Source organism: Schistocerca piceifrons, chromosome X (assembly GCF_021461385.2).
Source record: "Schistocerca piceifrons isolate TAMUIC-IGC-003096 chromosome X, iqSchPice1.1, whole genome shotgun sequence".
Taxonomy (NCBI): domain Eukaryota; kingdom Metazoa; phylum Arthropoda; class Insecta; order Orthoptera; family Acrididae; genus Schistocerca; species Schistocerca piceifrons.
This window is the reverse complement of record NC_060149.1, coordinates 72,294,447-72,317,123: the sequence shown is the minus strand read 5'-3', so window position 1 is coordinate 72,317,123 and position 22,677 is coordinate 72,294,447. Positions and strand designations below refer to the sequence as shown.

At 38.2% G+C, this 22,677-nt stretch overlaps 1 protein-coding gene across 1 annotated transcript in view; it reads left to right on the top strand.

Annotated features, from left to right (window-relative positions):
* The window catches only part of LOC124722180 (dynein axonemal heavy chain 5), an 843,802-nt gene that overhangs the window by 573,716 nt on the left and 247,409 nt on the right, over positions 1–22,677 (top strand). The window contains exons 53-54 of the mRNA XM_047247380.1: positions 10,329–10,551; positions 20,775–20,973. Of these exons, the coding sequence (XP_047103336.1) occupies positions 10,329–10,551; positions 20,775–20,973 (422 nt within the window). The remainder of the gene's footprint in view (positions 1–10,328; positions 10,552–20,774; positions 20,974–22,677) is intronic.

The window sequence follows — 22,677 nt, the reverse complement described above, 5'->3', positions numbered from 1 at the left end:
ACAAATGCTTTTAGTTCTGTAAAAGTTAAATAATGATTAATAATATATTTTTTCATCGACTCTTGAAAATGTTTATTATACACTTCTCTTCCATTTTCTGTCTGTAAATGTCTTGGTTTTATAACAATAAATATTTATTTCAAAACCATCAAGTACATTCCTACCTGTTATATCTTTAACTGGAACTGCCCAAGCAAATTTTGAAAAATAGTCCATGACAGTCAATATGTATTTATATCCTTTATTTATTTCTGAAATTCCTTTTGATTTTCCAGAGTCCATTTCAACTTAATTAGCTTGACATAAATCATCTCATCCAAAAGAAATTACATTTCTTCTTTAAAAGTTTTTTCTCATGTGTTTATGTAGTTCATTAATAATGTCTTCACGTGTGTTTACTCCTTTACCTACAAAATTTTTTTAATGAATTTACTCTAGTTTTACATACTGTACTAAGACATTCAGTTCTTTGTCTTCCATTTTAAGTTGTTACTCTATGTGAATTATGTGTTTCAGTAAGTTTTTTACACTTCAAACAGTAGATATGATTTTCCATTTATTTAGAATAAAAATTTAATATGATTTAACTACTTTTCTCCCAATATAATTAATTTTACATCAACTGGAACAGCTTTAAAAGAATCTTTTAATCTTATAGTTACAAAACTTGATTTATTTACTATTATTGCCTGAACAGTGGGAGTTATTTCATAAAGATTATCATAAACACTTAATGAAATATCAAAATCAATTTGCTTTATTTATATTTCGAACAATAACAACAATTTTTTGAAAATAAACTTAAACTCGAAATTGTGTATTTTTTGTTTGCCTCCCGTCATAAATGTAACTTCAATAATTTCTTCAGCGTATACTTTTTCTTTACGATTACTTAAATCGTTTAAAAATGGAGTTAAATCTGTTTTTGAGAAATAATCTGCAATTGCTTTTACTGTTTCCTTTTTTGTAAAGTAATTAGTTAGATTAGTTTTATTGACATAATTATTCAACTGTGTTAAAGTACTTGTGCATCAAAGTTTTGTAACTTTTTTTCCTAAATAAAGTTTAGTAACAGAATCATAACCTTTAACTGGATCATTTATATTCGCAATTCTTCTTCCTTTAAAGTCAATATATCCCTTAATCACTTTAAAGATATCATGTAACTCTTTATGGAATTGTTTAAATAAACTTTCTATTTTTGCTTCTAATTCATCTTTTATGATTTTTCCGTTAATTGCTTGACCTTTAGCTGCATGTGATTTCCAAAAATGTCCCGTTTATTAAATTCAAAATATCATTACATCTATTATTCATGCATGATAGTTTTAAAACAAATAGACACAAATGTCCTCATATTACTTCATCAAAATTCTGAATTCGGTCTCTATTATAGTACATCTCACTTGAACCAAGGTATTTAATCAATTCTTTCTGAATATTTCCACCAAATGAATCAAATAATTTTTTTATTACTCTTATAATAACAAATCCATTCAGTGCCAGGATGATATATCTAAATTAACTATTCCACATTCTAAATGTTTTGGTTCGTTAGCTAATGCATCAATTATAAAAATCCCATGAAAATATTGAATTTTTAATTGTTTAACTAATTCCTCTATGTCAAAATTAGATAATGGATTATTATACTTTTTGATTATTTGTTGGAATTTTTTTGCTTTTTTGTGTCCAGTGCCACCTTTCTTTTCCATTACATCATTATGGCTCTTCTGTTCTTTCAATTCTCCACCAGCTTTTTTCTTGTTTATTCCTGCATTTGGAATTGCTGTGCTGCCACCAGCAAGTGTACCAATAGTAGCTAGATATGGTAATGTAGCTAATAGTAATGCAAGAAATTCACCTTCATGTTATGTTAGTCCTTTTCCTTCTTTCTTTTTTGTTAGATATTCAATAATGTTTTTTACAACAGGAATAACCAATATGATAAGTAAATTTACACCAGTTTTTTCTCTTTATGCCTTTTTTGTGCATCAGTTAAAAATGGTTCAATACTATATAATTTTTCACAATTTATTTAATTTTAACTGATATTGATTTAGTATTGCCACTTGGTAGCAAAGTATCATCAATTGAAAAACTATTCATTTATATAGATTAAAAATTGATAAGAATTCATATTTTCACAATCCACAGCCATTTTCGTCCACATCGATACCCATTCCTGATTTGCGATTTACATACATAATTCCTCTAACGGCAGTCACAGCTAATTTCTCTCCTAATGAAGCATCACATCCATTCATTCTTTGTTTTGCAGCTAATTGAAGTTCTTTATCAGCTTTATGTCTAGATTCTAAATCTTTATGATCAAGCTTCAGCTAATTTATTTTTCCCTAGATCAAAAGGTGCTAATCTTTCTTCTAATTTAGTAAATGGCCCACAGTATGAATATCCTAGCAGATGCATTTTTGGCATTGGTAAATTGTTTACATTGTAATTTACTAATCCTTACTATGTTTTTCACTTTTCCTAAATGTATGTTGCAAATTATTCAAAAATCTAATCCTTTTTATTATTAATTATAAAACCACTACATTTGTGTGTTAAAATTTGCAGTATTCCAACTTTTACATTATGATAATTTTTATTTCCAGTTAATTCTTCACCATGAATAACTGTTAATCTGGAATTAACTGATGGACATCAGTAATCCAAATATAGTCTATTGATTTTTCAGTGTATTTTTTAGTAAGACTTCATCAAATTTTTGCAATGAATGGTCTAAATTTTGTTGCCTCAATGCTGGAAAAAAGTCATCAACAATATCCTTTATCAAATATTTGTATTTATTACCTCTATTTGATTTTATCTTATTTGGATTGTTATCAGAATATAATGCTCCTGAATGGTACAATATATCTGCATAATTTGATAAATCAAAACCTGTAAATAATGTATTCATATCTCCCATCATTATCTGTTTTTCAGTTAAAGGATTCATTAATCCATCTGTACCGTCATATGTCCTACTGCCAATAGTTAATTTATCTCCATCAAATTTTACTGATAGTTTCCAACAAATTTAAATGCGCTAACAGGTCTTAATACAAAAATTTTACCTTCACTGTGATTAATATACTATAACATACTTTCATTTACATTTATTTTTTTCACATTTTTATCCTTTTTGCTCTCTTGTCCATACTTTGTTAGAGGATCTTGTATTTATGATTAACTTTAAGTATAGCCATGGTGAGATCTTTCATGTTGTTTAATTGGTGGTATATCATTAAATTCTTTTAACTGATAATGAGAATAAGTAACATTTGCTTTTCTACTTCTCTATTTTCTTCAGTAGCTTTCAAAACATTGTTACCTAATCCTTCGATTCCATGTTTCACTTGTTCAATGGCATCAATAAATCATTTAGCATTTTTAACAATATCTGCCTTGTATTTTGTAAACATTTACTAAAGATGAAAATACATTAATTATACATTTTTTATGTCTAACGTTTATGTTTATATTTAACTTTTATGTTGTTATGAAATTCTGTATTTTATTTCTGAAATTCCCTTGATTTGGCTGTCTACTCATGTGTATCATATGAAATCGAAATTGATCATTTCAGCATTTACCACATATATCTTCAAAACCATCAAACTTGAAATCACCACCTATGAACTCATGATAGATATGACTTAAATTGACTAATTGTTTTGCTATTTTTGAATAAGTTTGAGCTAAAAAAAATTTCTTCCTCTAGTAAAATAATCTATATCCTGATTATCAAGAATAAAGTAATCAAATACAACAACTAAATTATCTAGACATTCATCTAATGGAATTCTTTCTTCATTATTTCCAATAAAAGTAGTACTTTTTTCGTTGTGCTTGTCTTCAATTTTTTAACATCATTTTATAAATTGTTGATATTTTGGTTGATCTAAGCTTTTGAATAAACACACAAATTTGTAATTTTATTCCAATTTAACCATCCAGGTGCTAAAATATAATTGTTGATCAATAATATTTTTTTTACAACCTCTTGGTCTTTGCATATTGAATAGAATTTGCTAAAAGTTTACCATGTTTATGTTTTATTTATTTTCTGGAATTCTTGTTCTTGGTTCCCAATTTGTGTGACGTAAGTCTTGACTAAGTTTCATTTACTTAATAATTTTTTTAAATTGTAGGTAGATTATTTCAGTCAAGTAAAAAATCACCTATTCTTAAAAAAATATTAACTGTTCCAATAAAAGAATCTTATAAAAGTGTTTCATTATTAGGTTTTTATTCAAATTTTTAACTCTAAATATTACATCGAAAAATAATAAACTTTTGTGTTGATGGAGAAACAATAAAAATTTCTGTTGCTCAACATAGTTTAAAAATGTAGAAAAATTTATTCATTCGAAAAATCTAAATATTCATATTAAAGAAGATGACATTTTAAGTAGGGTAGTTACTGAAAGTAAAGTTATACATGGATATAAAAGATAGTGTTGGTAGTATATTAGGATTTAACAATCAAATTATTGAAGCTAATAAAAACACTGTTGTTAAATATTGTTCCTAAAATTATTCCATTTGAATTAATTGTGGAATTGTTTTAAACATACTGTTCATTTTTATAGAGAAACTAATATTATTTCTCCATTTAAACCAAATACTGAATTTGAAGGACAAATAATTTATGAACCACATATTATCCTGTAGATATTCCTGTTTTTTATCCTATTTAAGATTTATAAATTACTATGACTGATGAAAGTGAAAATCTGGTTGCCTTTTATGGTACTCATGTAACAGTAATTTTAAAAATGCCTTATATCTTTTGTCCTTAATAAATCATGAACAAAATCGAGAGTTATCAGTTTTACTCATTCCCTTGAATGAGAAAACAAAAAATAATTTAAATGCGTCTAACAAGGATACAGAAATTAAAATAAGTACTGGATATTGATGGCTTCACCTGAATCATGCAAAAGTATACATGAACTTTAGAGTTGTTATAGCTAATCCAGATGGATCAGAATCAGATTATCTAATATTTTATGGAAAATCCAGTAAAAATTAATTGATACTTATGCAGCAAAACTGTTTGATTTTGTGACCATAAAGAAAGGAAATAATAGTTTATCTAGAATCGAACATCCTCTTATTTCATCAACACCTATGTTATATTTGACTTCATCTCTTACTGATAAAATAAGGTTGGAAGTCTTAATAATGGAAAAATAAAGAGTAAGAAAAGTGAAACACCTTATTCATTATCAATGCTTGGTGGATTTTTAAAGTTTATAAACAAATTATGTGGGAAGGGATTTAACAGTAATTTTTACTTGGTCTTTTAGTTCTGAAGATGCAATTCTTAGACGGCATGATTATAATGATGCTGGAATTGAAATTAAAAATACACTTCCTAGGAAGGAGAAACTGTAATAGAATCGATGGAAATTCGTGTACCAGTTGTTAAATATGAACCAAGTCACAAGTTACAACAATGAGAAAATATTCTGAAAAGTCCAAAAATTCTAATATTGTCCTATGAACCACAAACAGTAGAAGTTGTAGGATTGAGTGGTTAAAAAAATTTGAACTAGGTATCACAAATTACTATAACTCATTAGAATTTGATATACCACACTTAGTATTTGTTACATTTCAGACAAATCGTAAAAATAATCAGTTAGGGACAGAGTAGACCAAAAAGGACAATGTGGTGGTTGTTTTGCAGTTTTAAGAATGACTTTTTAACTTTCCTATTAAATTTTATAATCTTTAAATGGAGAATACCAAGCTGCTAAAGCGGTGTGGTGACTGTCTAGAGAAAAAGAATATAAATGATTTTTATAAAAATAATTATCAAACAGATGGATTTTGTTAGATTTGTGAGGAATGTGCATCGAGACATCAGAAAATTAAAGTTACATATGGAATGTGGTAAAACTGTAAATAAGTCTTATCTCGAAAACGTATACAAACAACAGGTCATAAAAATCTTGTGGCTAAGAAAATTTTAGGTAAAGAATAGATAGATTTATTACACTCACCATAATGTCTTTTATTTATTTTCATACATTCACCATTTATAAAATAATATTAAATTTTATTTTCTTATGTTCACCTTTTATAACAAAATACTAAATCTTATTTTCTTACATTCACCTTTTCTATGAAAAAATTATTTGTTTTGAAAATTGGTGACCATGATACAAAAAATATTCATTCTTATTAATTTTTGTAAGTGAGTTAGACCAGAAGAGTGGATTAGAATAGGATGTTTTGGTAGGTTCCATGTAAGTTTTAGTGAGCTAGCTCATGAGGTATAAGTGAGGTAATGAGCTAGAACTGAGCTAGAACCTACCAAAACATCCTACTCCACTGAATTTTAATATTGAGTACTGGTTCAGATATGTTGATGATGTGCTGTGTTTCCTGGACCAATACCGCTAGACAGTTTGATACATTACTACGACATTTAAACTCACAACATTAGAAAGTGCAGTTTACAATGGACCTGAAAGGCACTTCTGTAAATTTCTTGGACCTTAATAAAAAAACATGTTACAAACATGCAGCGTTTCGTTCAATAATACATCGCCTCATACCTGTTCCATTATCCAAATCAGCCTTTCAGTACGAACTACAAACCTTCAAACAAATAGCTTCCAGTTATGGCTATAGCTTTACCTTTATTTATAATATTCTACGAAAAAACAAAGTGAATAAAATTACTTCTCTACTTCTGCACGATAGCCAAGAGCAATCATTCAATAGGTACAAAGCCTCATGCAAAATTCCATACACTGGAAACATTTCATACAGTGTTGCAAAAAAGTTAAAAGTCTCGCAACTACAAATCTGCATTTCATAATACCAATAACATACCAAAATCTCATTCAAAATTAAATATAAACTGCAACCCTTGGCACAAAATGGTGTTTATAGAAAATCACTTGCAAGCAGTGTGAAATGGTATATATTGCTGAGTCTGTCAGTGCGTGACCCTTAGACTATGTGAAGGTGAGAGAAGCTAGCAATTCAGGAAGAAATATTCGGACTTTGCAGATTATCTCATAGCAGAAAGCCATTCATACGGTGTAGAAAGAGAGGTTTTTACATTTTGGCAAGAAAAGCGGAAAGATGGCCCTATTGGAAATACTGCAAATCAACAAACGTAACACACAACGCCCATCTAGTATTAAATTAAACAATTTGTCATTTTTGTTTATTCTGTGCAGATAATTTCTGTGTAGGTCGCACATCATGTTTATCTGTGTTAGTGACATTCAGTTGTCACCTGAAGGTGGCCTGAGAAGCCGAAAGCTGGTTTATAGCCAAACAAATATAGTTTTGCAGAACATTACAAAGTGTTTTCCTTTTTAATAATATTACCTTTTAGTCCTATTCATGCAATTACCCTTGATAACTGGGTTGTTTTACAGGCTACGAGATTTAAATAAGGGTCAATGAAAGCATTTTTATTGCTGCATACTGAACTCCTTTCTGAACCACTGATGGCTTCAATACTGGGTAACAAAGATCACTTAAATTGTGACTGTTTATGAATCACAATTTTCATTAGCAAATATATGTATTGTGATGGCACAGTTAAAATGCCTCTCTTTGAAGAGATTCCTATATGACGCCCGTGTGTGAACATTAAGTATAACTGTTACTGCTCGCTTTTGTGCAATCAATACTTTCTTTCTAAGTGATGAGTTACCCCAAAAAATTATTCCGTAAGATATTGATGAGATGAAATGTGCAAATTATATCAGGTGGTTCATTAGTTTGTTTTCAAGACTAGCAGTTATAAGAAGAGCAAATGCAGCTGAAGTTAATCTTTTGAGAAGCTCAGTAACAAGCTTCTTCCATATAACGAGAGAGGTTTAGGCGAAATGCTGCAGGAAAATCTAAGTGTAGAATACCAGGTCACATTCATCGTGAAACCGAGAGCCTAACTCAACCAGATGATGTAGGGGCCTCACACAGAGGTTTTGATGAAGACGACAGCTACTTGCAGTAGGAGAAGTAGGAATCAGTCTGGCTAACAATTTGGAGTATACTATTGAACGTGATCTGGAGAAAATAGGTGCAACAACAGCACGCACTCTTGTAGGGTTTGTGGAGGTTTTGCAGTGACATGACCAGCACTAGCTTAATACAGTTGTCAGCTGTGTAAACAAAGAACTAAGTTGGTTTCTTTCGACTGAATCAAAGTCTTACATTTGTGCTGTACCTGTGGTTCCAGCTGGGAGATGGGAATACAGAAACCATGCCCAGCTCCAGAATAGGAGGAGGAAGTATAGATTAGATGGGTGCCTTTAAAAAAAAGTGTAGAGGGGCCAAAAGCACGCAAGACAAAATCCCTGCGATTACTGGAGTTAGAGGAGCATAATTTCTAGGTTATAGTTGGCTATAGACAGACATTCTTGAAAGAAATTAGAACAGATCAGAGACATAATATACATAACAGTTTCCAGAAAAATAAAATTTGTTTGTTTCGTCAGAATAGTATGTGGCTGATAAACTAGAAAGTTGAGATTCTCGTATGTTTAGGAGATCTGGAAAATTCTGAAGTGATGGCTGATCTGTGCTTCTCTGGACTCCATGTAACCAGAAAAATGGAGAAGTTAAATATCAGGAATTGCAGACCAGCATCGTTTTCGTGTAGAATCAACATGGAAAAAGGAGGAGTTGTAACATATGTAAGAGTTGGACACAAAGTAAGAAATATTGAAACCTAAAGTTTTTGTGTAGGTCAGAATCTAGAGGCATGTGCTTGTGAGCTGTTACTGCAAATTATGTCTCTGGAAACTGTAACAGTTTACAGATCTGCTCTATAAAACTATGAGCTGTTTATGAGAAATCGATATGCATTTTTGACTTACCTGTCAGACAAGAAGAAACAGACAGTAATTTATTGAAATTTCGGTGTTCGTTTCTTAAAATATGCAGACAGAATCTGATTTCAGTAGTCAATTTTCCAAATCGTACGCAGCAAGAAAGCAGGACCCCGATTGATAACATTTTTATAGAGTTTGTTGAGGGTGAAACAACTAATGTGTACCAAACTGTTAATGCATTATCTGATCTTGATGCACGGTTAACGGGAATAAACAATGTAGCTCCTTACAGCTTTGAGGATGGTATTACAAAGCAGTGAGGCCTGTTACTGCGAACAGCATTCAATGTTTTAAGGCAAAGCTAAAATGGTGGTATGGTATGAGGTATATATAGCAAGAGATGCTAATGCCAAATGCATTCTGTGCTCCAGCAAATTTGTATCAATATTTGAAAGTAGTCTTCCTAAAATGTTATTCATAAAATCGATTAAAAAAAGAAGCAAGGCATAGATAACTAAGGGGATTGAAATCTCATGTAAGGGAAACATGGAAATTTATATACAGATAAGAATAATTCAGGATCTGAAGTTACCTGCACTCTACCAGAAAAGCTGTAGAATTTTATGGAAAGCCATTAAAAAATGTCCAGAGGTGTGCACGTCCTGACATAAATAAATATTGCAGATAACAAGGTTAAAACTACACCAATCATCGAAAACATAAAGACCACCTGTTCAGCTTCAGGACATTCGATCTGAGAAGTCTGCAGCAGTGCTTAAGAAAAGTGAGGCAATTCCCAAGGACCCGACAAAGAATGGCCTGCACCGTGCGTTCAACGACTGCTAGGGGCGCTACAAAAAGTGCCTTGAAGTAGGAGGATAGTACTTTGAAATGGAGTATTAAACATCTGTTAAAAAACTGAGTCTCAGTCTTTGTGGATCAGCCCTCACAACTAAAATGAAGGAAGTTAAAACAGTGAGGTATATTTGTTCATAAAATATGCGGGAAGTCATACCCATAAGTGCTTCCATTAAAAATCTGCTTTTAGCTTTCCGAAGTTCAATGTTTTCCTACAAACGTTTCTAGAGAGGAACAACCAATGCATTCAGTAATTCTTGCTTGCGTATATGTCTACATCTACCTCGTACTCTCGGTGTATCCAAAGTACTGACTAAAATATTTTACCTTCCACTTAATTACTTTTAAACTCATTTTTTCACAGTCTACATTAGCTTAACGTTTTTCCTGTATACTGCAATAACTACCACACAACAAGCAAAGATTTAAGCTTGAGATCTGTGAAAGTGAGCAGGGAACCTTTCCTCATAAATCGAATTAAGGGAAGAAGTAGATTTTTCAGGTGTTATTATGGTCGCATCATAAATGTAATGTTATGTAAGACGTTACATTTGTATTTTATCCTAATTTTCTCGCTTACTTAAGGAATTTGTACTTCAACACTTTTATTAATCATAATCTGTTGAAATACTCGGACATTTTCTGATACAGATTTCGCCGTGCAACACATGTCACTCCGAAGTCGTATCTCAACTTCATTGGAGGATATAAGAACATTTATAAACAGAAACAATGGGAGCTAGGTGAAGGCGCGAGAAGAATGGATACGGGTCTAGCCAAGCTGGACGAGGCCTCTCAGTCTGTGGAGATCTTGAAGTGTGACCTGGCTGTCATGGAACAAGAGCTCGCACAGGCCTCGCAGAAAGCGGAGAGGGTGAGTAACATAGTTAATCTATATTAAAAGCAGTCTCGGAACTTATTTGAACAACAAATGAACGAATTACTTCGAAGTAACTTGTAATCTCCACGCACTTACTTCGACACCTGTATCAAGATAGCAACATCTGATCTTTCTCCTTTTTCTTCCCTCGCTCTCAACATCATCACATGTACAAGAGTTTCTAGATTTGATTATTTTTGATAGTTTCCATTGAAAGAAATTTCTGATACACACATCAAATAAAGTTTTGCGTAACCTCGGTTCCGACAGTTCCAGAACCTGTACAGAAAATTGGAACGGAGATCAACATAAACATCATTTCCGCTCTTTTGATTACTCATGAAAACCACACATTGCATCTTGTAACACCATACAGCGAGACCTTCATATGTGGTGGTCCAGATTGCTGTACACACCGGTACCTCTAATACCCAGTAGCACGTCCTCTAGCTTTGATGCATGCCTGTATTCGTCGTGGCATACTATCCACATGTTCATCAAGGCACTGTTGGTCCAGACTGTACCACTCCTCAACGGCGATTCGGGATAGATACCTCAGAGTAGTTGGTGGGTCACATCGTCTATCCCAGGCATGTTCGATAGGGTTAATGTCTGGAGAACATGCTGGACACTCTAGTCGAGCGAGACGTTATCCTGAAGGAATTCATTCACAAGATGTGCACGATGGGGGCGCGAATTGTCGTCCCTGAAGACGAATGGCTCGTCAATATGCTGCAGACATGATTGCACTATCGGTCAGAGGATGGCATTCACATATCGTACAGCCATTACGGCACCTTCCATGACCACCAGCGGCGTACGTCGGCCCCACCTAATGCCACCCGAAACAGCAGGGAACCTCCAACTTGCTGTACCCGCTGGACGGTGTGTCTAAGGCGTTCATCCTGACCGGGTTGCTTCCAAACACGTCTCCGACGATTGTCTGCTTGAAGGCATACGCGACATTCATCGGTGAAGACAACGTGATACCCATCCTGAGCAGACCACTCGGCATGTTGTTGGGCCCATCTGTACCGCACTGCATGGTGTCGTGGTTGCAAAGATGGACCTCGTCATGGACGTCGAGAGTGAAGTTGCGCACAATTTGAGTCGTAACACGACGTGCTGTAGCTGCACGAAAAGCATTGTTCAACATGGTGGCGTTGCTGTCAGGGTCCGTCCGAGCCATAATCCGTAGGTAGTGGTCATCCACTGCGGTAATAGCCTTTGTGCAGCCTGAGCGAGGCGCTTCATCGACAGTTGCTGTCTCTCTGTATCTCCTCCATGTCTGAACAACGTCGCTTTGGTTCACTCCGAGACGTCTGGACACTTCCCTTGTTGAGAGCCCTTCCTAGCACAAAGCAACAATGCGGACGCGATCGAACTGCGGTACTGACCGTCTAGGCATGGTTGAAATACAAACAACACGAGCCGTGACCTGCTTCCTGGTAGAATGACTGGAACAGATAAGTTAAATGGAAACTCGTAAGCTAACACACTTGGTATGAAATAATGTGACAGGTGAGTGTTTTCTTCGTTCTCTGTCTGCATTTGGCAATAACTGTTGAAGAAGAGGTGTGTGTGTGTGTGTGTGTGTGTGTGTGTGTGTGTGTGTGTGTGTATGTGTGTGTGTGCGCACGTGCGTGCGAGTGTGTCTGTGTGCATGTGTGTCTTATAACGTGCATACGTATGCAGCAAGCAGAAATAACAGGTATTATAATTACTTTTCTTATATGGCGGAACTCGGCTGAACTGTAAAATAAATATTCGTAAATGGGTGTGGAAATTAATCTTTGAAACAAACCAAGAAGCTGCAGGCACTTTCTATTGCCATAATTAAACAGAGCATATATTGTCTCTAGTAACTGCTCTTTCGTATAAGAACACGAAACTAGTAGGGGAGGGCCAGTTTGAGCCCAAGTAACGCTGACACAAGCATCAGCGCTTCCTTGCCTTATTACAGCTGAGACACATCGCCATGTCATATTTCGCTGAAACCAGCATCAGAACTTCCATATCTCCAAGGGCCTTACAAGAATCATGAGGTCCTGCAATGTTTTTTTTTTTTTTAAGTTTAATAACCAACAGCCTCAGTTGCACCGTTTACCTAGAATTTACCTAGGTTTCAGTCGGAATAACCCAACCTTCTTCAGAATAAAAGTAAGTACCGTTTGTCCATAGTGGACATCGTCAAGCTAAAACTACAAATCCATTAATTATCGTCAGACTGTAAAACTGCCTCGGCCCCACTTCGCGACCGCGATGCGGCAGCCACGAGTGCTGTACTGGAACTGACTGTAGCGTCATGAGGTCCACCTAAGCGGACACAATACCTTCGCCTGCGCATAAACTGTATGATACTTACATGTTGGGACAAGACTCGAACTTAACTCCTGACATTGAATTCACTAGTAAAGTGAAATAAAAGGTATAGCTGAGGAAAAGGGCGTATACCTGTGCAGAACGTACTTAGATCGACTGTCTTAACATTTATGAAACATTCATTGGCCATAATATGAGGAAGACATCATGTGCTTACAAGGTATGGCCTGTCTAGGAAAATTTTGTGCTAAAGCACGAAGTTTAATCACCTAAAAAGAACTTTGGAGTGGGAAGGATAGTATAAAGCCAATATCGTCATTATTAGACTAGGTCTAGAAATTTTTAAGACGTAATTGTTAAGCACTTGCTTAGCTATGGTTACAACGCATGAACATCCTATTGACTTAGCACACAAATGGCCATGATTGAACTTATGAACAAGTCTCTATCTAATCTGTAACATACGGCAATACGGGCCATATAAAATAGATGGTCATTATTCAGGATTAGTATATTTGACCTGAAATGGTCTAGAATCAATTCAAACACTAATGCACGTGCCTGATTGAGCTTCTTGACTAAGTTATGGCTATGAGTTGCAGAAGACACTAAAGTAGGGGGATAATGTGGCGGCAATGGGGTACTCAGTTTGCCTTCATGGAGGTGATCCACACACATACTGAAAAAACTGTGTGTGAAACACAATTGTGGAACATAATTGACCTCTGTCGGTCAATAGTTTTAAGTGTGTTGGCTGGAACGATGTCCGCCAAGTCACACTTTAGCTTTAAACATAATCCAGCTGTCATTCCCTAAGTTCAATGGCAGTGGTAACCAGGCCCGAATTATGATGACAGTGTTCCACTCACAGTTTTTACAGTATGTAAACTGGAACTGATCGGCTGTCAGCGCTGCTCAGGCATGGTTGTTTACATCTTTGGGCGGGTTTAGTGACATCTCTGATCAGCCAAAGGGACTCTTTCTGTGACAGAATATCCCCAGTCAAAGTCTATCAACAGGAGTTCTGGGAACTGGGGTGATACAAAACTTTGTTTTTGATGTGTGTATTAGACAGGTCAAAATTTTAAAAATCTGTACATCTAGGCAAAAAATCAAAATAGAGTTTAAACGTAGTACCTGCCTTATCTGTGTCAAAGTCAAAGGTCAAGTTAATTTTTCTTTACGATGTAGTAGTTAATTATAAGCTGAAAGACCTTTATTGTGCATTATCAATTGTCACTGATAGATTGTATCGTTGGCGTCAATATGTGAGAGGAGTGTGCTATGAATTTGTTGAGTATTTACGGAATAACAGTGCAAATATTTACCAAATGGAACAATGCATCAATGCCTGTATTGCTCCTGTACCAAAATTTGTATGTGTTGGACCTGTAACTATAAAATTAATGGAGGATGAATTTACTGAAGGAATGCCTATGTACATAATTGCACCTATAGGCTTGAATACGATTAAGGCTGGATTCAAAATATATAAAAACAATTATTTGGATCCTTCTATAAATCTGAATGATTGTGTGTAAAATAACAAAAATCGTATACAGGGTGTAAATTTTAAGTTGACAAACCAGAATAACTCGAAAAATAATCTTCACACAAAAAAATGTGGAGAGTCCAAAGTTGATTATTTTCGAGGGGGTCATCTGGTGGTGCTAAAATTAGCCTGCCACCCCAGCCCCCTGGAGGTGGGGCGTGAGGAAACTTTAAAATTTCAAATGGGAACCCCCATTTCTTATTGCAGAATCAGATTCTACATAAAACACTACGCACATTTTGTCTTAAACACTTGTTTCGATTCTTGGTAGTTGGTGCTGTAATTCAAGAATTTTTAGTTAGCGAGTGGGTTAGTCTTTTCCTCAGTTAGTCTTTTACTTTGTTTACTCTGTTAGTTAATGAGTTCACTCGTTAGTAAGTAGGATGTTTGGTTAGTTAGTTAGCTAGTTAGATGATTTGTTTGATAATTAAAAGTTGTGTAGCCTCATGACCACGAAACAAACAAAATTTATCCGAATCTGCGGAAAAAATTAATATTTGGGTCAACATTTGCAAAACTCTAATTGCTCTCTCTCAAACACCACCCTATGGGGAGAGAGGGAGAGTTTTAGTTTTAGCGAGACAAAAATTAACGAAGTAAATAAGTACTTTTTATTTATCCCTAACTATTTTCCACGCAAAAATGAGAACATGGATTTTCTTGAATTACGGCGCCAATTACCAAGAATCAAACAAATGCTTATGACAAAATGTACGTAGTTTTTTATGTAGAATCTGATTCTCCAATAAAAAGTGGGGGTTCCCATTTGAAATTTTAAAGTTGCCTCCCGCCCCGCCGCCAGTGGGCTAGGGTGGCGGGTTAATTTTAGCACCACCAAAATCCCACTCGAAAATAATCAACTTTGGATTCTACACTTTTTTTCCTGTGAAGCTTATTTTTCGAGTTATTCTGGTTTGTCAACTTAGAATTTACACCCTGTATAAAGCTGTTCTTATTTACTTCCACTGAAATGCTGAAAGGATCAAATATTAATAATAATAATAATACAAATATAGCAAATTAACTCATGATTTATTATCAGAAACACTATATTTTTCTTAAAGAGAGAGAGAGAGAGATTTCATGAAAGCAGAATGATTTTATGTACATAACAGCTACCGATCAACTATACAATATTGACAGCAACAGAGATACATTATACTAAGAGAGCAGAAGAATGATTTAATTATTTACAATATTTACAGTGTATAGGGACTAGCAGCAGTAAGTAAATAAACACACACACACACACACACACACACACACACACACAAAACACTCAAGAGAATAGTTGGAGAACGGAATCGTTTCAATCCCATCTGCACAGATGAAAAGTTAGTTGTCATGACGTTACAGACTGTGCAATGCAGTATGTACCTGATGGCCCCGCTACCGAAAGACTATGTCCTGCACCATATGAGGAGACTCATCATCAGAAAAAAGAAAATCCTTATAGCCTTAGATCGTGAGAGCGTGTGAGGTCGCATGATGGACGCCCGCAGCCCGTCTCTGAGTTGCATGTGCATCTACACGATATGCATACATCTTTGAACTGAGCCCTACAAGCACCACAATCTGTGAGCCATTCGCCTTGTCTTTCATCGGGCCGAAAACCTTGTTGTGAGGAGCTATGCCGTATGGATTACTTGCCGCAATCGAGATGAGTCGAATTCCTTGAGATTGCGCTTAATTACGTCAGATGGATCGCTGCCTTTTACCCAGTAGAAGAAACTGTATGTATCCGTTAATAGTAACTTGACATCAGTGAAGTTTGGTTTTGCAAACTTTGAATGGAACCGATACATGTAGAGTTGGAAGAGCTTAGGAACACACGTACCGACGTAGACCGTCTTCGTGTACTCCACTGAATCCTTAGCCATGTTCACTGCTACTAGTCCTTCATTGAAGACTATCGCTCGCTTAAAATTTGGCCTGGTGATGCAATCTCTCGCACCATAACGCCCATCCTAGCTGTAAATATCACGACCGTTTTTAACATTCATTAATTTATAAAAACCTTTTTCAGAATCACATGTAGCGAGAGTCTTCGTTCGATATTTAAATCAATATACCTGAGACACTACTAGCGTTTTCTGTAGTGTAGAATGTATCTCTGCTTACCCCCAGCATTGTCATCAGCTTGGGGACGGAATATTTGACGGGACTAGACGCTCCGGACACAATGGCAGGTCACTGCGCTCGTCATGCAAATCAGCGGGATATTCCAGGTCTACCCCAAGACATATCCCCTACTAGAATCAGCAGCCACATTGAGGATATTATCCTTCAGTCGACGATTTCATCTCTGGACTGCCACCGGATTCGATATCAAACTGACACTGACACACTTACACCCACTGGTGTTCAAAAAGGGAGTTTGTTTGAACAGCATTATGTCCACGTCAGGTGATTGCTACTGCAATAACTTCACGTCGCCTGCAAGACTCAAATCGTTCAAATGGCTCTGAGCACTATGGGACTTAACATCTGTGGTCATTAGTCCCCTAGAACTTAGAACTACTTAAACCTAACTAACCTAAGGACATTACACACATCCATGCCCGAGGCAGGATTCGAACCTGCGACCGTAGCTGTCACGTGGTTCCAGACTGAAGCGCCTAGAACCGCACGGCCACACCGGCCGGCCGCCTGCAAGGAAAACACACATTATTTGTTAAGATTTATTTGCTTTTTTCCCTATTCATCACCGTCGGCGTTAATATCTACACTGCCACGCAGTAGGCAGTGTTGATACATGTCTTGACATCCTTATCCTTTAATGTTTCTTAACAAACTGGTGAACTATTTATCGATCGCTGTAAATATATTTTTGCGACCTTTGCTACAATTACTGTAATTTTATGTACATCAGTACTCCTATGGTTAGGCCATTTAGGTGGCATGAGTGATAAGAGCCTCAGAACTAAAGGTGGCTGGCCGATTGCTGTGACAACTAGTACACACTTATTTAGGCAATATTTACATAACTGTTGATAATATTCTCATTACAGTTTCTGGAATCTCCCAGTAACAGCAGCAAATTTGCTTCATTACCTTCATCGTTTGCACTCCCACCACATCGTGCTGTGGACAAAAAATAAATTAATTTAATATAGAAAATTTAATGCTTAGCAGCGTGATATAAGAATGGTGTACTTTTTTTTTAATACTTGCCATCGACATCTTCATCAAGCGTTATCATTGTCATGACACAAATTCAGCGAGTGAGTGCTGTGCATGGACATTTAAAAAACCCTACGTCCTACTGCTGCTGTAACTGTAACAAAACGTAATGACAGTTATACACTGATCAGCCAGAACATTTTGTCCACCCACCTACTATCGATATAAACCCAACCAGACGATAGCGGCGTTACCTGGCGAGGAATGACACACGTACGGTGCGTGTAGTACCAGTGAGCGCGCTGTCTGTATGTAGAATGGGGAAGGCATGCGACCCATCTGAGTTTGAACGAGGACGAATAGTGAAGGCCCAGAGGCTCGGCACGAGCATTTTGGAAACTGCACAACTTTTCGGGTGTTCGAGGAGTGCTATGGTGAGTTTTTTTTTTTTTTTTTTTTTCTCAACACGTGGCGAAACCGAGGTGAAACCATGTCCAGACGTCGAGGGGTTAGACAGCCACCCCTCATTACAGATGTCGGACATCGTAGGCCGTGCAGACTGGTAAAACTGGACAGGCGGCGAACTGTGGCGGAACTAACATCATTCTTTAATGCTGGGAAGAGTACAAGTGTGTCTGAACACACGGTGCACCAGACACTCCTAACGATGGGCCTCCGTATAAAGAGAGACCCCAATCACAGAAATTAGTTTCTGTTGTGAGATGCGTTCCTTGTGTACGCAAAAACTATACAGCTTCGTCACAGGACCAAATAGGATCAGACAACAGCTACACAAATGACGGAAAAACAGATTATCAGCCGGCCGGGGTGGCCGAGCGGTTCTAGGCGCTACAGTCTGCAACCGCGCGACCGCTACGGTCGCAGGTTCGAATCCTGCCTCAGGCATGGATGTGTATGATGTCCTTAGGTTAGTTAGGTTTAAATAGTTCTAAGTTCTAGGGGACTGATGACCTCAGATGTTAAGTCCCATAGTGCTCAGAGCCATTTGAACCATTTTTGAACAGCTTATCAATAGGAACTTTACATTACTTAGCCATAGTGTGAAGAGGGTGCGTGTCAATATTGCATTCTTCTCTTGCACTGGTCTGACTTTAACTCTGGTCTAGTCCCGAATCCTGTGATCGATAACTAAGGTCATTTGTACCACGTTCAGCTGGCGCTTCTCTGTGGCAGCTATGGATGAGTCTTGCTGTTTTGAGGCACTGCTGATGCTCTGTTGATACTGTGCGGATGTTGTCTGCGTGGTACCGTGTGTCAGTTTATATCCGTGTTTGTCAGTTTGCCATCCACTTGGGAACTATTTTTGTGACGTAAGACGGAAGCGTAAAGTTGGTCTTGCCTTGAGCGTCCTCAGTTGGAGGTTAGCGTCATCTCAGTTGCACCTGAGCAGTTGGCAGCTTGGCGCCCTTCTACACTACTGGCCACTAAAATTACTACACCAAGAAGAAATGCAGATAATAAACGGGTATTCATTGGACAAATATATTATACTAGAAGTGACATGTGATTACATTTTCACGCAATTTGGGTGCATAGATCCTGAGAAATCAGTACCCAGAACAACCACCTCTGGCCGTAATAACGGCCTTGATACGCCTAGGCATTGAGTCAAACAGAGCTTTGATGACGTGTACAGGTACAGCTGCCCATGCAGCTTCAACACGATACCACAGTTTATCAACAGTAGTGACTGGCGTATTGTGACGAGCCAGTTGCTCGGTCACCATTGACCAGGCGTTTTCAGTTGGTGAGAGATCTGGAGAATGTGCTGGCCAGGGCAGCAGTCGAAAATTTTCTGTATCCAGAAAGGCACGTACAGGACCTGCAACATGCGGTCGTGCATTATCCTGCTGAAATGTAGGGTATCGCAGGGATCGAATGAAGGGTAGAGTCACGGGTCGTAACACATCTGAAGTGTAACGTCCACATTTCAAAGTGCCGTCAATGCGAACAAGAGGTGACCGAAACGTGTAGCCAATGACACCCCATACCATGGCGCCGGGTGACAAGCCAGTATGGCGATGACGAATACACGCTTCCAATGTGCGTTCACTGCGATGTCCCCAAACACGGATGCGACCATCATGATGCTGCAAACAGAATCTGGATTCATCCGAAAAAATGACGTTTCGCCATTCGTGCACCCACGTTCGTCGTTGAGTACACCACCGCAGGCGCTCCTGTCTGTGATGCAGCGTCAAGGGTAACCGCAGCCATGGTATCCGTGCTGATAGTCCATGCTGCTACAAACGTCGTCGAACTGTTCGTGCAGATGGTTGTTGTCTTGCAAACGTCGCCATCTGTTGACTCAGATATCGAGACGTGGCTGCAAGATCCGTTACAGCCATGCGGATAAAATGCCTGTCATCTCGACTGGTAGTGATACGAGCCGTTGGGATCCAGCACGTAGTTCCGTATTATCCTCCTGAACCCACCGATTCCATATTCTGCTAACAGTCATTGGATCTCGACCAACGCGAGCAGCAATGTCGCGATACGATAAACCGCAATCGAGATAGGCTACAATCCGACCTTTATCAAAGTCGGAAACGTGATGGTACGCGTGTATCCTCCTTACACGAGGCATCACAACGACGTTTCACCAGGCAACGCCGGTCAACTGCTGTTTGTGTATGAGAAATCGGTTGAAACTTTCCTCATGTCAGCACATTGTAGGCGTCGCCACCGGCGCCAACCTTGCGTGAATGCTCTGAAAAGCTAATAATTTGTATATCACAGCATCTTCTTCCTGTCGGTTAAATTTCGCCTCTGTAGCACGTCATCTCCGTGGTGTAGCAATTTTAATGGCCAGTAGTGTAATAGGAACTTTACGTCACTTAGCCATAGTGTGAAGAGAGCGCGTGGCAATATTTCATTTTTCTCTTGCACTGGTCTGACTTTAACTCTGGTCTTGCCTTGAGCTACCTCAGTTGGAGTCTAGGGTCATCTCAGTTGCACCTGAGCAGTTGGCAGCTTGACGCTCTCCTATGTAGGACTGTGTTCCGTATTTTCGGAAGGACTCAGCAGTGTATGTGTGTGACAACTGAATGTCTAGATTTTAATTGTGAACCAAGACCGTCATTTAAAACCAGCAGACACCTTAGTAGAGTTTAAGATGTGCGTGTAAATTTTGACGCAATGTAGTGATTGGATCAATAATTTTCTAACGCGCCACATTGTGGCATTTATGTGATTTCAGGTGCTGATGGAGGTGACGGATCGCGCCATGCAAGCGGAGACGGTGAAGAACCAGGTGCAGAAGGTAAAGGAGAAGGCCGAGGCGCTGGTGGGGCTCATCACGGCTGAGAAGGCGCGCGCCGAGGAGAAGCTGGAGGCTGCCAAGCCCGCCCTCGAGGAGGCCGAGGCGGCGCTCAACACCATCAAGCCCGCGCACATCGGTACTGCCCTTCCAACTCCTTAAAAAAGCCTTAGGAGACAGTATCTTAACACCGCCTCTAGCCTTGACAATGGCTTCAGTTCTGAGAGGAAGAGAGTCCACAAGTTTCTTAGGTACAATGTGCTTAAGTGCGACAAAGCGTTGCGTCCAGCGGTATGTGGGAATCAATAGTGTGGAATCACCACATAAGCTTGTTGTATCCGTAATTGGAGAAACAACAAGTAACGATTGGCGTGAGTTCCAAATTCTGTTTATTGCCAACAGTTCCACAATACTAACACAGCTTGGTGCTTGTTCAAGAGCAGAGACTGGGCTGCAGAGTCTAAGTCCGGTATTGTAAACAGTCGTAGCACAGTGTAGCGTCGTTCCTGGGTGCGACGTCGACGTAGCAAGTAGGTAGCCCAACGCGAGACTGCCAGGCATGGCGGCGTATGCGGCTATATAGGGCGAATGACGGAGGAGTATGCCCGCCGCACCCGAGTCCGCTTGTCGTGTCCTGCTATGATTGGCGGCGCGGCCTCACGTAACTAACTATCTCTCGGGAGGACGCCGGCCGAGTTTGCCATGACAGTGCGGAGGCACTCAGTGTGTGAGGCACGCGTCTGCGCTGTACAACTGCGCAGAGCTGCGCATAAGCGGGCGTGCCGGCCGTTGCCTGTATGACGTAAAGACCGCGGCCACGTAGAGAGCCTGTATAGCCGGCCACGCAGCTGCAGGCGCCACGGTGTGGGCATTGACTATACCACAGAGCTACCGCCCATTCTTCGGACTGTGGCAGGTGGTGCATCTGTTTTAGCCCAAACGTACAAGTTGCACCATTCAGACTGGTGTGTAAGTAGCACCTGCACAAAGAGCTGCACACAATCTCAAATGGTATCTCAAAAAGTAACGATAATATGTCGACTGACCTTGTCGACTAACCAATAAGTACCGCAACTGGTTGTTTCTGTCTGTGCATGATGGAGAGGTTCATCCTAAAATGCAATTTTTTTTTGGTGAGGTGTGGCTGCATTTTTTTAGATGTTTGAGATCAATCGAGGCTGGCGTTCTGAAAATCCTATCAGTTACATCGAGAGCCTCTGCGTGATGTGAGAATGGAAACGTAATGTGCAATTATTGGAACATAAATTGGAACTATTTTTCCCCGTCATTCAATAACTTCTGATGCTGCATAAACAACATATTGCAACCTTTTTCCCCAGAGAACTAACGAGTAACTAAAATAACTACGGTTATTTCGTGCAGGACAATGCAGGCCGCGAAACTGTCCATGGAAGTATTACGAGAATGGTTCCTATAATCAAAAACGCCTCGTAGTGTGGTAGCCGCAATCTACTCCTGTGTTATTTTCTTGAACTTCTTTCCAAGGCATCGCGACTAGTTCGGCTGAAAGTACCGTCCGAGGAACGCATGTGGCGATCGGAATCTGCCCCGCGGCGTTGGCTCCAGGGCAACATCGGACACAGAACATGCGTCTTACACCAAACACTCTGTATTTTCTTAGAGTCTTCTAAGAATACAAGTTGTCAACATTCCGCGAGCAGTTCTCCGCATACATGACCTCATTAATTCTGTGGCGTTTTCTATATTGCTCGCTCCATCACATACACCTACCACAGTTCAGACAGCACGTCACTGACATTTTTACACTTTTCCTGTCAATCCAGAAGACCAGCATTCAAAAATTGGATCGCCTTGTAAAAAT